This window comes from Chelonoidis abingdonii, chromosome 2 (assembly GCF_003597395.2).
Source record: "Chelonoidis abingdonii isolate Lonesome George chromosome 2, CheloAbing_2.0, whole genome shotgun sequence".
NCBI classification, from domain to species: Eukaryota; Metazoa; Chordata; order Testudines; family Testudinidae; genus Chelonoidis; species Chelonoidis abingdonii.
In genome coordinates this window covers 251,645,853-251,658,290 of record NC_133770.1, presented here as the reverse complement: position 1 = coordinate 251,658,290, position 12,438 = coordinate 251,645,853, and the positions used below count along the sequence as shown (strand labels likewise).

The following is a 12,438-nucleotide window of genomic DNA, read 5'->3' as shown; positions in this document are numbered from 1 at the left end:
CTTAACAAACAGATACTGTAGCATAAAGAGTAGCAAATACCACTCTTGCTGTTCCAGTGTTATTTAACTACTGTGAGAAAAAGTAATACATAGTTTTCAATAAAATTGGAGATTTTTTTTCTCTCCCCTCAATGGTCAGATATAAAAAAAAAGAGTTCAGGTTTTACTTACATCTTTGGTTTCTGCGTTTGCTCTTGTACATAGTCATTGTGAAGAAATCCCACTCTCTGAGAAGTAACTGCCTTGAACACAGACAGAAAAGAAAGGAGACTGTGCTCCTGCTTTGCAGTGAGACAGTTGCTCACTGACAGAAGGTAACCAGCAATTTCTCAGTGAAAGCCAGGGTAATACCATTTTTGTAAAATCCAGGGGAGATGCTACTGGCTCTACCTATTTTCTCTAGTACGAACCCTAGAGAGCAAATGAATTTCTTCCTTTATTTTCCCTAACATTGGAGAACCTCAGATACAATCCATACAGGATAAGGTGTCATACTAAGCAGTGCTGTATTAAGAATGCAGCAATTTATGATTTAATAGTTTGACAACAAAGATTCTGTGAAATACCAGAGGTACATGGAAAATATCTTGCATAAGTACCTGCATATAATTAAAAACTTACTTTTCATTGAGAGGCTGCAAAATATGCATGTAAAGGCATTAGAAATATTATACACCCAACTTCAATTGCTGACTCAGTAAAACTACCTTTAGGCTAAATTTACAGACTTTTTGCTTAAGGAATATGGACTACAAAGCTGGGCCCTTCGTGAATACAAATAAGTTTTGTAAGAGTTACTATGCTAACCAAATAGATACAATCATACTCTTAAAATCTCATCTTGCTTTTGGTATTTATTTCTGAATTATCTTTTCATAGACTCATGGACTTTAAGACCAGAAGGGACCATTGTGATCATCTGCTCCAGAAGTTCTCAGACTTTTGTACTGGTGACCCCTTTCACACAGCAAGCCTCTGAGTGCAACCCCCCCTTACACATTAAAAGCACTTTTTAAATATATTTAACACCATTATAAATGCTGAAGGCAAAGCGGGGTTTGGGTTGGAGGCTGACAGTTCATGACCCCCCATGTAATAGCTTCACGACCCCCCCAGTTTGAGAACCCCTGATCTACTCTGACCTCCTGCGCATTGCAGACCACAGAACCTCACTCACCTCCTCCTGCAATACACCCATAACTGCTGGCTGAACTATTGATTTAAAGACTTCAAGTTACAGATAACCCACCATTTACTTTAGCTTAAACCAGCAAGTGACCTCTGCCCTATGCTGGAGAGGAAGATGAACCCCGCCCCCCTCCCCCCCCCAGGGTCTCTGCCAATCTGACCTGCGGGAAAATTCCTGGTGAACAGTTGGACCCTGAGCATGTTGACAAGAGCCATCAGTCAGACACCCAGAAAAGAATTCTCTGTAGAGCCCTCCCTATCTAGTGCCCCATCTCTGGCCACTGGAAGTATTTGCTGCTAGCAGTCACAGATCGGCTACATGCCATTGTAGGCAGTTTCATCATACCATCCCCTACATAAACTTATCAAGCTCAGTCTTGAAGCCAGTTAGGCTCTATGCCCCTCACTGCTTCCCTTGGAAGGCTGTTCCAGAAATTCACTCCTCTGTGATGGTTAGAAACTTACATCTCATTTCAAGCCTGAACGTGTTAATGGCCAGTTTATAGCCATTTGTTTTTGTGTCAGCATTGGTGCTTAACTTAAATAACTCCTCTTCTTCTCTGGTATTTATCCCTATGATGTATTTATAGAGAACAATCATATTTCCCTTCAGCCTTCATTTGGTTAGGCTAAACAAGCTAAGCTCCTTGTGTCTCCTCTAGTAAGGTAGGTTTTCCATTCCTCTGACCATCCTAGAAGCCCTTCTCTGCACCTGCTGCAGTTTGAATTCATCTTTCGTAAACATGGGAGACCAGAACTGCACACAGTATTCTAGATGAGGTTACACCAGTGCCTTGTATAATGGTATTAACACTTCTCTAGCTCTACTGGAAATAACTTGCCTGATGCATCCCAGGATTGCATTTGCCTTTTCACAGCCACCTCACATTGGCAGTTTATAGTCATTGTGGGATCAACCAGTACACACCGGTCTTTCTCCTCCTCTGTTGCTTAGAACTGACATGTCCCCAGCTTGTTAGTGCTTAAGTGGATGACCTTGCACTTTGCACTATTAAATTTCATCCTATTTCTATTATGCCAGATTTCAAGGTCCTCCAGATCTTATTGTATGATATTCCAGTCCTTCTCTGTATTGACAATACCTCCCAATATTGTGTCATCTGCAAATTTTATTAGCACACACTCACTTTTTGAGACAAGGGAGTTAATAAAAATATTAAATAGAACTGTTCCCAAGATGGATCTCTGAGGAACTCCACTAGTAACCTCCCTCCAGCCTGACCCACTGTATTCTCCCTTTTAACCAATCCCTTATCCACCTTTCAATTCTCATATTAATCCCCATCTTCTCCAATTTAACTAATAATTAGATTTACTGCATTTACTTTGTCTAAAAAAATCAGTTAACTTCTCAAAGAAAGTGATCAGGTTGGTCTGGCATGATCTTTCTTTTCTAAAACTATGTTGTATTTTATCCCATTTGCTGTTTACCAATATGTCCTTAACTACTACTACTTTCAAAATTTGTCCACAACCTTGCATACAAATGAGGTCAAACTAATGGGCATGTAGTTTCCTGGATCACCTTTTTTCCCTTTTGTAAAAATATATACTTTATTAGCAATTCCCCAGTCATAGGGTACAACCCCCAAATTTACAGATTCATTAAAAATCCTTGCTTTTGGGCTTAATTTCATGTGACAGTTTCTTTAATATTATTGGATGGAGATTATCTGAGTTCCCAGGATTTGGTTCCATTAAGCTGTTTGAGTTTGACTTCCACCTCAGATGTGGCAATTTCTACTTCCATATCCTCATTTCCATCAACCATCCTACCACTACCCCAAAGCTCTTCATTACCCTTATTAAAAAATGAAGGAAAGTATTTGTTTAGATGTTGGACCATGCCTAGATTATCTTTAAACTCCACTCCATCTCAGTGCTCAGTGGTCTCACTTCTTCTCTCTCCTTGTTTTCTTTTACTTATATGGTGATAGAACTTTTTACTACTGGTTTAAATTTCCTTTGCAAGGTCCAATTCTGCTTGGCTTTTGGCAGATTTCAATTTTTCCCTATGCTGTTTGACCTCTAAGAGGTAGCTTTCCTTGCTGATCCTTCCCATCTTCCATTCCTTGTAGGACTTCAGTTTTCTGTTAGTAGCTTGTTTGAGATGCTTATTCTGCTCATCCAGTTTGTTCTGCACCCCTTCCCCATGATTTTTTCCCTGTTGCTTGGGATGCAGGCTTCAAATTGTTTGTCAACTTGGTCTAAAAGTAATTCCAAACTTCCTCCACATTCAGATTCTTGAATTCTTCAGTACAGTCCACTTCCCTAACTAATTCCCTTAATTTTTTAAAATTTGTCCTTTTGAAATCAAGGACCCTATTTACAGACCTAACCTTGTTTATTCTTCCATTTAGTTTAAACTAAATTAGCTCATGATCACTCGAACCACGGCTGGTAAATCTCAGAAAACTAAATGAGAAAGGAGGGCAGACAAAAGATTGGGGACCAAAATCTTGGCCGATATTCAAAAGGTTTGTTAGTGGTCTCATCCAGCAGGCAGGGAGGAAACTCAGATAGTTACTAAACCTGAGGTGGGGCACAGTTCCACAGAGCAAAATCTGGTGGTAAAACTGAAATAAATTCTCTAAAGTCTGGATATATTGGACCTTTCTAAGAATTCTATGCAAGACCAGGCCAATGATTTTCTATATCCAAATATTAGAAAAGTAGTAGTTAAGATAAATGGGATCCCAGTAGAGGGGAAAACCAAAGTTCCAGGGCTTTACTTTGTTATCAAAAAGGACCTCTTATATAGACTAATCCAGCTCAGGAGTAAGAACTGAAGCAGCTTCTAGTACTCCATGGACACAAAAAGGCAGCATTAGATCTGGCCCATAATCATTTGTTTGGGGGACTGTAGCGAGGGGGCCCCACTCTGCCGCGCTCCTGAGGGGAATAGGCCAGAAAAGGCGCGGCCAGGGGCAGAGGCCCCACCACCTGTCCCCGCCCCCCAGAAGTCAAGGGGCGGGACAGGAAGTCCAAGGCCACCGCCACCTGTCCCTGCCCCCCGGAAGTCAAGGGGTGGGACAGGAAGTACAAAAGCCCAGCCCCAGCGCTCAGTTAGAGGAAGGCTGCCAGAGAAGGCAGATGCTGGGGCCCGAGCTCCCGCTGGGCGCGGCCTACCCTGTGCTCGGTATCCAGAGGGGTACTGGCCTGACCTCCCCTGGGGCCAGTACCCAGAAGAGCTGACTGAGCTTCCCGATGCTCGGCCTGTGGAGGATTGGACTGGACCTCCCGACACCCGGTACCCCGAGGAGTGGACCGGACCTCCCGACACTCGGTACCCCGAGGAGTGGACTGGACCTCCCGACGCCAGACACCCTGAGGAACCCATGGTTTGGGACCCCCTGGACAACGCTGGCAGAGGGCAGGTACCCAGTGAGCAGGAGGTTGGAAGTGGCCCGGGGGCAGCCGACTCCTGTCAGGCTGCAGACTCACCTGAGCCAATGTCAATGTGTTTTGGTCAGGATCCCCCACTGACCGTCAGCGGCGCTGACTGCTGCTAGGGCCCCGGGCTGGAACGCAGTGGAGTGAGAGGGCCTGCGTTCCCCCTGCCACCCTTTCAAGAGTGGCAGACTCCCCCTCCCCTGGCCCGAGAAGGCCATTCACGGTGGTTACCTTGTTGCTCAGCCCCTGCTGAAAGGTCTGAGCTTAGACTGTGTGTTGCCTCGTCCTGCCCAAGGACCTGGGCTTATATATATACTGTTACCTTATTCGCTCAGCCCCTGCTGAAAGGTCTGAGCTTAGACTGTGTGTTGCCCCGCCCGGCTTAAGGGCCTGGGTTTAGATATACTGTTACCTTGTCGCTCAGCTGCGGCTGAAGGGCCTGAGCTTAGACTGTGCGTTGCCTCGCCCTGCCCAAGGGCCTGGGCTTATATACTTCTGGCTTAGTGCTCAGCCCAACTGAAAGGCCTGACTGCTGAACTGCTTACGTCCCCGCCCTGACCCAGGGCCGGGGCGTCTAGAGACCAGTCGTTTGCTCAGCCCTGCAACAGAAGGCCTGAGCCACTTACTAACTGTTGTTGGTTCGCTCAGCCCCGCAGCAAGGGACAGGCCCCAGGCTGACGGAGTGCGGTGAGCCGGTGTGGCTCCCCTCCGCCCTCAAGGAGGGTTGAGCCCTGGTCCCAAACCACTACAGGAACCTTTAGGGGTGGACAAAACACTAGATACAATCTTACAAAAGTTCTTTTGGCTGGGAAAATGCATGGAGACTGGATATTATTGCATCTCCTGCCCTCAGTTAATGGCCCCTTTAACAGCCATTATCAAAGACCCATTTGATAAGATAGAGATGGACTTGATAGGACCACTGGAGAAGTCAGTCCGAGGGCAACAATGTATGCTTGTTGTACTGAATTATTCTACCTGGTGTCCGGAAGGCATATCCTTGTGAAAGAGTGTCCAAGACTATAGCGAAGGAAATACTCCAGATTTTCCATTAGGTACAAATACCCAATGAGATTGACAAGATCAGGGACTCCATTTGTGTCAAAGTTGATGAAGGACCTCTTTGGGATGCTTTGAATATGGGTCCTATGCATCTCAGGCTACTGCCCACAGCCTGGTGGCCTGGATGAATGCTTCAAAAGAATGTTGAAGAGTATGATAGAGAAAGCAATGAGTCAAGATGAGAGGAAATGGGATGCCTTACTACTCTGCCTGACGTTGGCTGATATTGGGAAAAATCCAGGCTTCCCTGGGGTTTTCCTCCTTTGAACTGTTATATGGTCACCACCCCTGGCATATTGGATATTGCCAAGGAAGACTGGGGATGAACAGCCTAATCAAGGAATGAACGTCATCAAACATGTGGTGCAGATGCGGGACAGAATATCCCAAGTTATCCCAATAGTGTATGAACACGTGGAAAAAGCACAGAAGACCTTACAAGCCTATTATAATCCACAAGCAAGGGTTTGGAAATTCCAGGCTGGTGATCAGGCAATGGTGTTGGTACCCACAGCAGAAAGCAAGCTCTTGGCTAGATGGCAGGGGCCATACAAAGTACATAAGAACATAAAAACAGCCATACTGGGTCAGACCAAAGGTCCATCTAGCCCACTATCCTGTCTTCCAACAGTGGCTCATGCTAGGTGCTCCAGAGGGAATGAACAGAACAGGTAATCATCAAGTGATCAATCCAGCCCCTGTCACCCATTTCCAGCTTCTGGCAAACAGGGGCTAGGGACACAACCCTGCTCATCCTGGCTAATAGCCATTGATGGACCATCCTCCGTGAATTTATCTAGTTCTTTTTTAAACCCTGTTATAGTCTTGGGCTTCACAACCTCCTTTGGCAAGGAGCTCCACAGGTTGACTGTGTGTTGTGTAAAGAAATACTTCCTTTTGTTTGTTCTAAACTTGCTGCCTATTAATTTCATTTTGTGACCCTAGTTCTTGTGTTACGAGAAGGAGAAGATAACACTTCCTTATTTAGTTTCTCCACACCAGTCATGATTTTATAGATCTCTATCACATCCCCCCTTATTCGTCTCTTTTCCAAGCTGAAAGTTACAGTCTTATTAATCTCTCCTTATACGGCAATTTTTGTTGCCCTTTTCTGAACCTTTTCCAAGTTCAATAAATCTTTTTAGAGATGGGGCGACCACATCTGCACACAGAATTTAAGATGTGGATGTACCATGGATTTATATAGAGGCAGAATGATATTTTCTGTCCTTTTATCTATCCCTTTCATAATTATTCCCAGCATTACGTTCACTTTTTGACTGCCGTTGCACATTGAGTGAATGTTTCCAGAGAACTATCCACACTGACTCCAAGATCTCTTTCTTGAGTGGTAACAGTTAATTTAAACCCCATCATTTTATTGTATAGTTTGGATTATGTTTTCCAATGTTCATTACTTTGTATTTATCAACATTGAATTCCATCTGAATTTTGTTGCCCAGTCACCCAGTTTTGAGAGATTCTTTTGTAGCTCTTCGCAGTCTGCTTGGAATTTAACTATCTTAAGTAGTTTTATATCATCTTCAAATTTTGCCACCTCACTGTTTACTCCTTTTTCCAGATCATTTATGAATATGTTGAATAGAACTGGTCCCAGTACAGACCCCTGGGAGGACACCACTATTTACCTCTCTCCATTCAGAAAATTGACCATTTATACCTACCCTTTGCTTCCTATCTTTTAATCAGTTACCAACCCATGAGAGCACCTTCCCTCTTATCCACTGGCAGTTTACTTTGTGCAAGAGTCTTTGGTGAGGGATCTTGTCAAAGGCTTTCTGAAAATCTAAATACACTATATTCACTGGATCCCCCTTGTCCACATGCTTGTTGACCCCCTCAAAGAATTCTAGTAGATTGGTGAGGCATGATTTCCCTTTAAAAAAATATTGACTCTTCCCCAACAAATTATGTTCATCAATGTGTCTGACAATTTTGTTTTTTTACTATAGTTTCAACCAGTTTGCCCGGTACTAAAGAAAAGAACTCAGATCCAAAGCAACCCACATTTCCTTTTGCAAAACCAGATAGACACTGTTTTACAAAACCAAAATCCAGCCTCCTCTGCCCATGTCAAATTAATATAAACTAGATAAGTCTTTGGAATGTTTGCTTTACTGTGAAAATTCTGAGACTGAAGCATGAAGAATGAGGAAAATCCAATGTTGCTCAAAAATTTGTGCTTGGAAAATACTTAGCAGATGTCAAAAGAGTCAGTTTGCTGATTTTAATAGGGCTCATGGATGAACAATGTCATGCACTGCAGGAACGACATTGGTTCTATTGTCTGTAGCCACAAATCACAGGAAGGGGAAGAACAGGTGAGCCTCTTCTCTTTGATGGCATCATGCCGCCTGCTGCTACAGTTCTGATCATCCTTCTCCCCCAGAGCTGACCCACTGGGAACTCATATATATGATTTTTCACTCGTTTGACATTTGTTCTGTACTCTGTGATGATTATGAGGTGATTTATCTTTCCCACACAAATGAGAATACCAGTAACTGAAATGCCAGCATTTCTGACAGATGAAAAGCCCTCCTGAGTTAAATAAGATGGCTGCAGGGGACATATGCTGGAGTTTAGATAGGAAGGTGAGCAGCAATGCCACCACTCTGCAGAAAACAGCTGTAGTAGCCTCAAAAAATAGGATGGTAAATGCACAAATCCATTCACAGAACACCTGCAGCAGCATATTTAACTCAAGCTTTGATCACACTCCTGATCCTGCTAATATTAACTCCACATTAACTGAATCTGACCTGTGTAGTGTAAAGCCAGAGGACGGAAGATGAGGATGCCTCCCTCTCCATGCTTTGGTTCACTGGTGTCACAACATCAGTGATTCACACGAACTAGCAGCAAATAGTCTGCTGCTACCAGTGGTTGTCCTTTCCTTGCTTACTGTTGCCTCACTGTGATCATGGATACAGCCCCTGCTTTGCTTTCCGAGCAAAGGGAGCACTTGCCCTTACTCAGTGCACTGGAATGAGGTGGGTTTTCATCAGTCCTCATCACTAACATTTGTTCACTGACACTCATCAGTAATCTCTTGCCTTATGTCCTCCCTGTTTTCATCAGTGTGGGGCTGCAGGGATCAGCTCTTTTTGGGAGTGACACATCAGAAGAATTCTCCATTTTAAATCTAACCTCAGCCCTTGCCTCTCTGGGGTGAGATGTACTGTAATTCCTATGGAGGAAATGAACTCATTTTAAAAGGAGCCTTTCCTCTGCTCAAGTAGGGGAGAATAGAAACCTGACCTTTACTTTCCAGAAAATCCCGTGGGGCTCTGATCCTGTTATCAGTTATCACTGGTAATCTAGAGATTTGAGCAAGTGAGGTTTGGCTAATCAAGGTTCTTCTGTATTTAGAATTTCAATTCCAGGAAAAATAAGAAACACAACAGGATGTTTTTTTTCCTGACTGGCTCAGAGACTTAGGGTCTAATTCTGCTCTCACATTGGTTTTACACTTTCACTCTGACTTTAATGGATTTATCTCAGATTTACATAGGGCTAAGTGAGAGCAAAGTCAATCCCTCAGACTTTCCCTACTGAGTTAATGAGACAAAATGAGTGTCTCCTGATCTACCTGGGTACATGGAAGCAGAAAACCAGAAGAAATGCCAGGCAGTTTCAACGATGTGATAAAATCCAATTGACCCAGCTTGAAACTCAAACATGCACAGTGAAAGGTGGCATTCAAATTAGTGACTTCCAGTAAAAGAAAAATAAAACTGTGCTAATTTGTGAAGCCCTGCAAATCTGTGCATATCAGCTTCATATCTGCAGACCATTTTTGCAGATCGGGGATTGGATGCAGATACAAATTTTGTATCCGTGCAGTGCTCTTCTAATTTTGCAGAGGTGAAAATTGAGGTGACCTTTGAGGTGAAAATTGTTATAGTAATTTTGCATTTTCACTGAAATGCCCTGAAAATATGAAGAGGCAAATCTGAAGTACTTCTAATTCTGAATCAATTTTTTGGTACAACTCTAGTCATAAGTATACAGCCATACAGTTTAAGGCCAGAAGGGACTACCAGATCATCTAGTCTGACCTCCTGTACATCACAGGCCACCACCGCCACCCAGGACTCTCACAATAAATCCATCAACTGTTTTTTCACAGTTGCTATCTGGTCACCCTAGTCATGGGTTCTGAGGTTAAGAAAATACAGGGCCAGATTTTCAGATGATATAAATCAGCATAAATCCATGGAAGTTCAATGGAACAATTTTAATTTGAACCAGTTCAATGTTTGGCCCTCAATTTCTAACTGTTCAGATTAGTAGATATAATAACTCAATCTCTGAACTAAAGACAAGACATACAACTCTGATCTGGAGATGGTACCACTGGTTAAATACATGATCTCTGACTACCTACTACCCAATCATTTTCTTAGGTAGAGATTGTCACTATGCTGGCAATAGTCATTCCTGAAAATATACATGACATCAATACTTGAAAGAATGACTGTATTGGATGATGATCAATTGGCACCACTCCTGAAAGTAATGCCCTGTATTGATCCATAGGGGGTTGGTATGCCCAAGTAGGTAGAGCTTGTGTGAATCCCCTTAGTTACTGTAACTGCTAGACAGATATCCTTAAGATAAAGGTGAACAGTAGATTAAGATACTAGCAATACTGACAAATATGGAGCATGATTAGTTAAACGAGAAAAATATGAAAAATACTTTAAAATATTCACAAGGGAAGTGGAATCAGTTTAGCATAATGACTAATTCAGAGCTTTACAATGCCTTTGAAAATGCAAACACTGTCTCATTTTGTAAAATTATAGATAATTTAAAATAAAAGAAGGTTTTTTAGCATTTTAGAGGAAATAATGCCAACTGAAACATCAGCATTATAGCTCTTATTGTGCATTAGACTGTTTCATTCCCCCTAAACTGTGTACTTGCATTTTAATGCAACACTACTCTAAAAGCTTCTACCATTTCATTATAATCCTGTTTTAAGACACAGCAATTTAAGACATAAATATCTAAATTTGCCTACAAAGATGCTATACAAAACAAAAAAAACCAGATATAGTTGTATTCAACTTCCAGACAGTAAATGTTAAATCTTAGTAATTTAAACAAATGAAACTTCACCAGTTAAGAATATTCTCCATTTGTATATACATTATCAGAGTAGTGTCTGAATTACATGCTATCTGATAACAAGAAGAATCTGCTACCATTCAGTGTACCTGGTTCTGATCTTGGTTTCCCAAGTATAAATCCAGCCTAACTCTGATTTCAGTGGGCTGCACAGAAAGTAATATTATGCAGAATCTGGCCAATAATGTTTACCCATAAGGAGACAATTATTCACAAACAGAACATAATACGGAATGGTCCCACCTCAGCACTGACTGCCCTAATCCTCCAGTTGAGGAAGTTAAATCCCATGATGGGAAGGAGCCAAGGTGAGATGGAGGGATAAAATCTCTTAGTTGATCCACACCTTTTCACAGAGGTAGGATTCAAAAAAGGATTAGACATTTATGTATGAATAATAAGAACAGCCACAATTATAGTAGATAGGATTTTTTTTTAAAAGAAGGAAATATGAACCTCATGCTTCATAAGATGACAGCTATGATGCCAATTAACTCCCATCTGGCATTTCTCTTGTTCAATTTAAAGTTTATTTTCTTTTGGCAGATTGCAGATCATTATACCTTTTGCATCCTATTCAGTAGAGAAGTTACAAACCTGTTTAATCATCTGCATTTGCAGGCTGCACTTCAATCTTAGTACACAAGGGACTTCTTGTTCCATTATTTCAGACTCTCATTGATATCCATTACACTGACATGCCAATATGGGTTAGCCACATGAGTTCATTTGCACCCAGTATATGAAACAATTTTACTTTCTGGTTTTAAAGTTGGGCAGTCACTGATCTTTTTGTAGGGTTGCAAGATTAGGTATTACTCAGCTCGAATAAAGATTTTTAAATTCACTTTTTGTTCATTTATTTCTAATATTAAAAAAAACAAATTTGTTGCAGAATCTTGTTTTGTACATTTATAAAGAAACCCAAACAAATGGCTTCTACATTTTCAAGGAATCGTTCACCAGCTGTATATTCTTAAGTACATTTAGCTTTTGTGTATCTTTGCAATTTGTATTACAAATGATATTTCTGCAAAATGATTGCATGTCTTTATTATAATATAAAGGATAATGTATTCTTCGTGCTAGGCACCTTTGTGCCATGTTTCTATTGTAATATTTATTGCAAACAAATCTGATGTCTACCATTTGTTTACTCTTGTATTCTGTCACTATGCTTTAAAATGCATTTCACGTCTTTCATGACTTATTAACACTTTCATCTAGGAAGCAGCTGTCAGTAGCCCTGCACATATAAACTGTCAAGTCCATTTCTCACAATAAACTAATTTAGACCTAATTATCAGTTATGCCAAAAATAATTCAATCTTTAATCAATCCATCTGTTAACTAATCAAATTCACTTGACTTGGTTTTGTTACGTAATGGTCAACAGTCTTATATGGCAGATACTTGTTTAGAAAGCATGTGTGCCTTTCCCAAGCATCAAATTTGAATGGATTGAAATATTCTAGAAGTTTTAAAATGACTGTCTTATGATTCCACTGGAATGTAATGTAGACCTCCAGTGTCTCTGGACTGGTTACTGAAAGCAGCATGGAAGATTTTACCCTCTTACTTCCAGGAAAACGTGGACAGAATGTAATCACTTCTGCA

At 41.5% G+C, this 12,438-nt stretch overlaps 1 protein-coding gene across 3 annotated transcripts in view; it reads right to left on the bottom strand.

The window, feature by feature from the left end:
• RALYL (RALY RNA binding protein like) overlaps positions 1-12,438 on the bottom strand; it is a 620,330-nt gene that overhangs the window by 187,096 nt on the left and 420,796 nt on the right. The window contains exon 1 of one of the 3 annotated variants that reach the window (XM_032768368.1): positions 172-301. The exons of the other annotated variants lie outside the window; for them this stretch is intronic. Within the exon in view, the coding sequence (XP_032624259.1) occupies positions 172-208 (37 nt within the window). The 5' untranslated portion in view covers positions 209-301. Of the gene's footprint in view, positions 1-171; positions 302-12,438 lie in introns of those variants that run through there. 3 annotated transcript variants of the gene reach the window in all.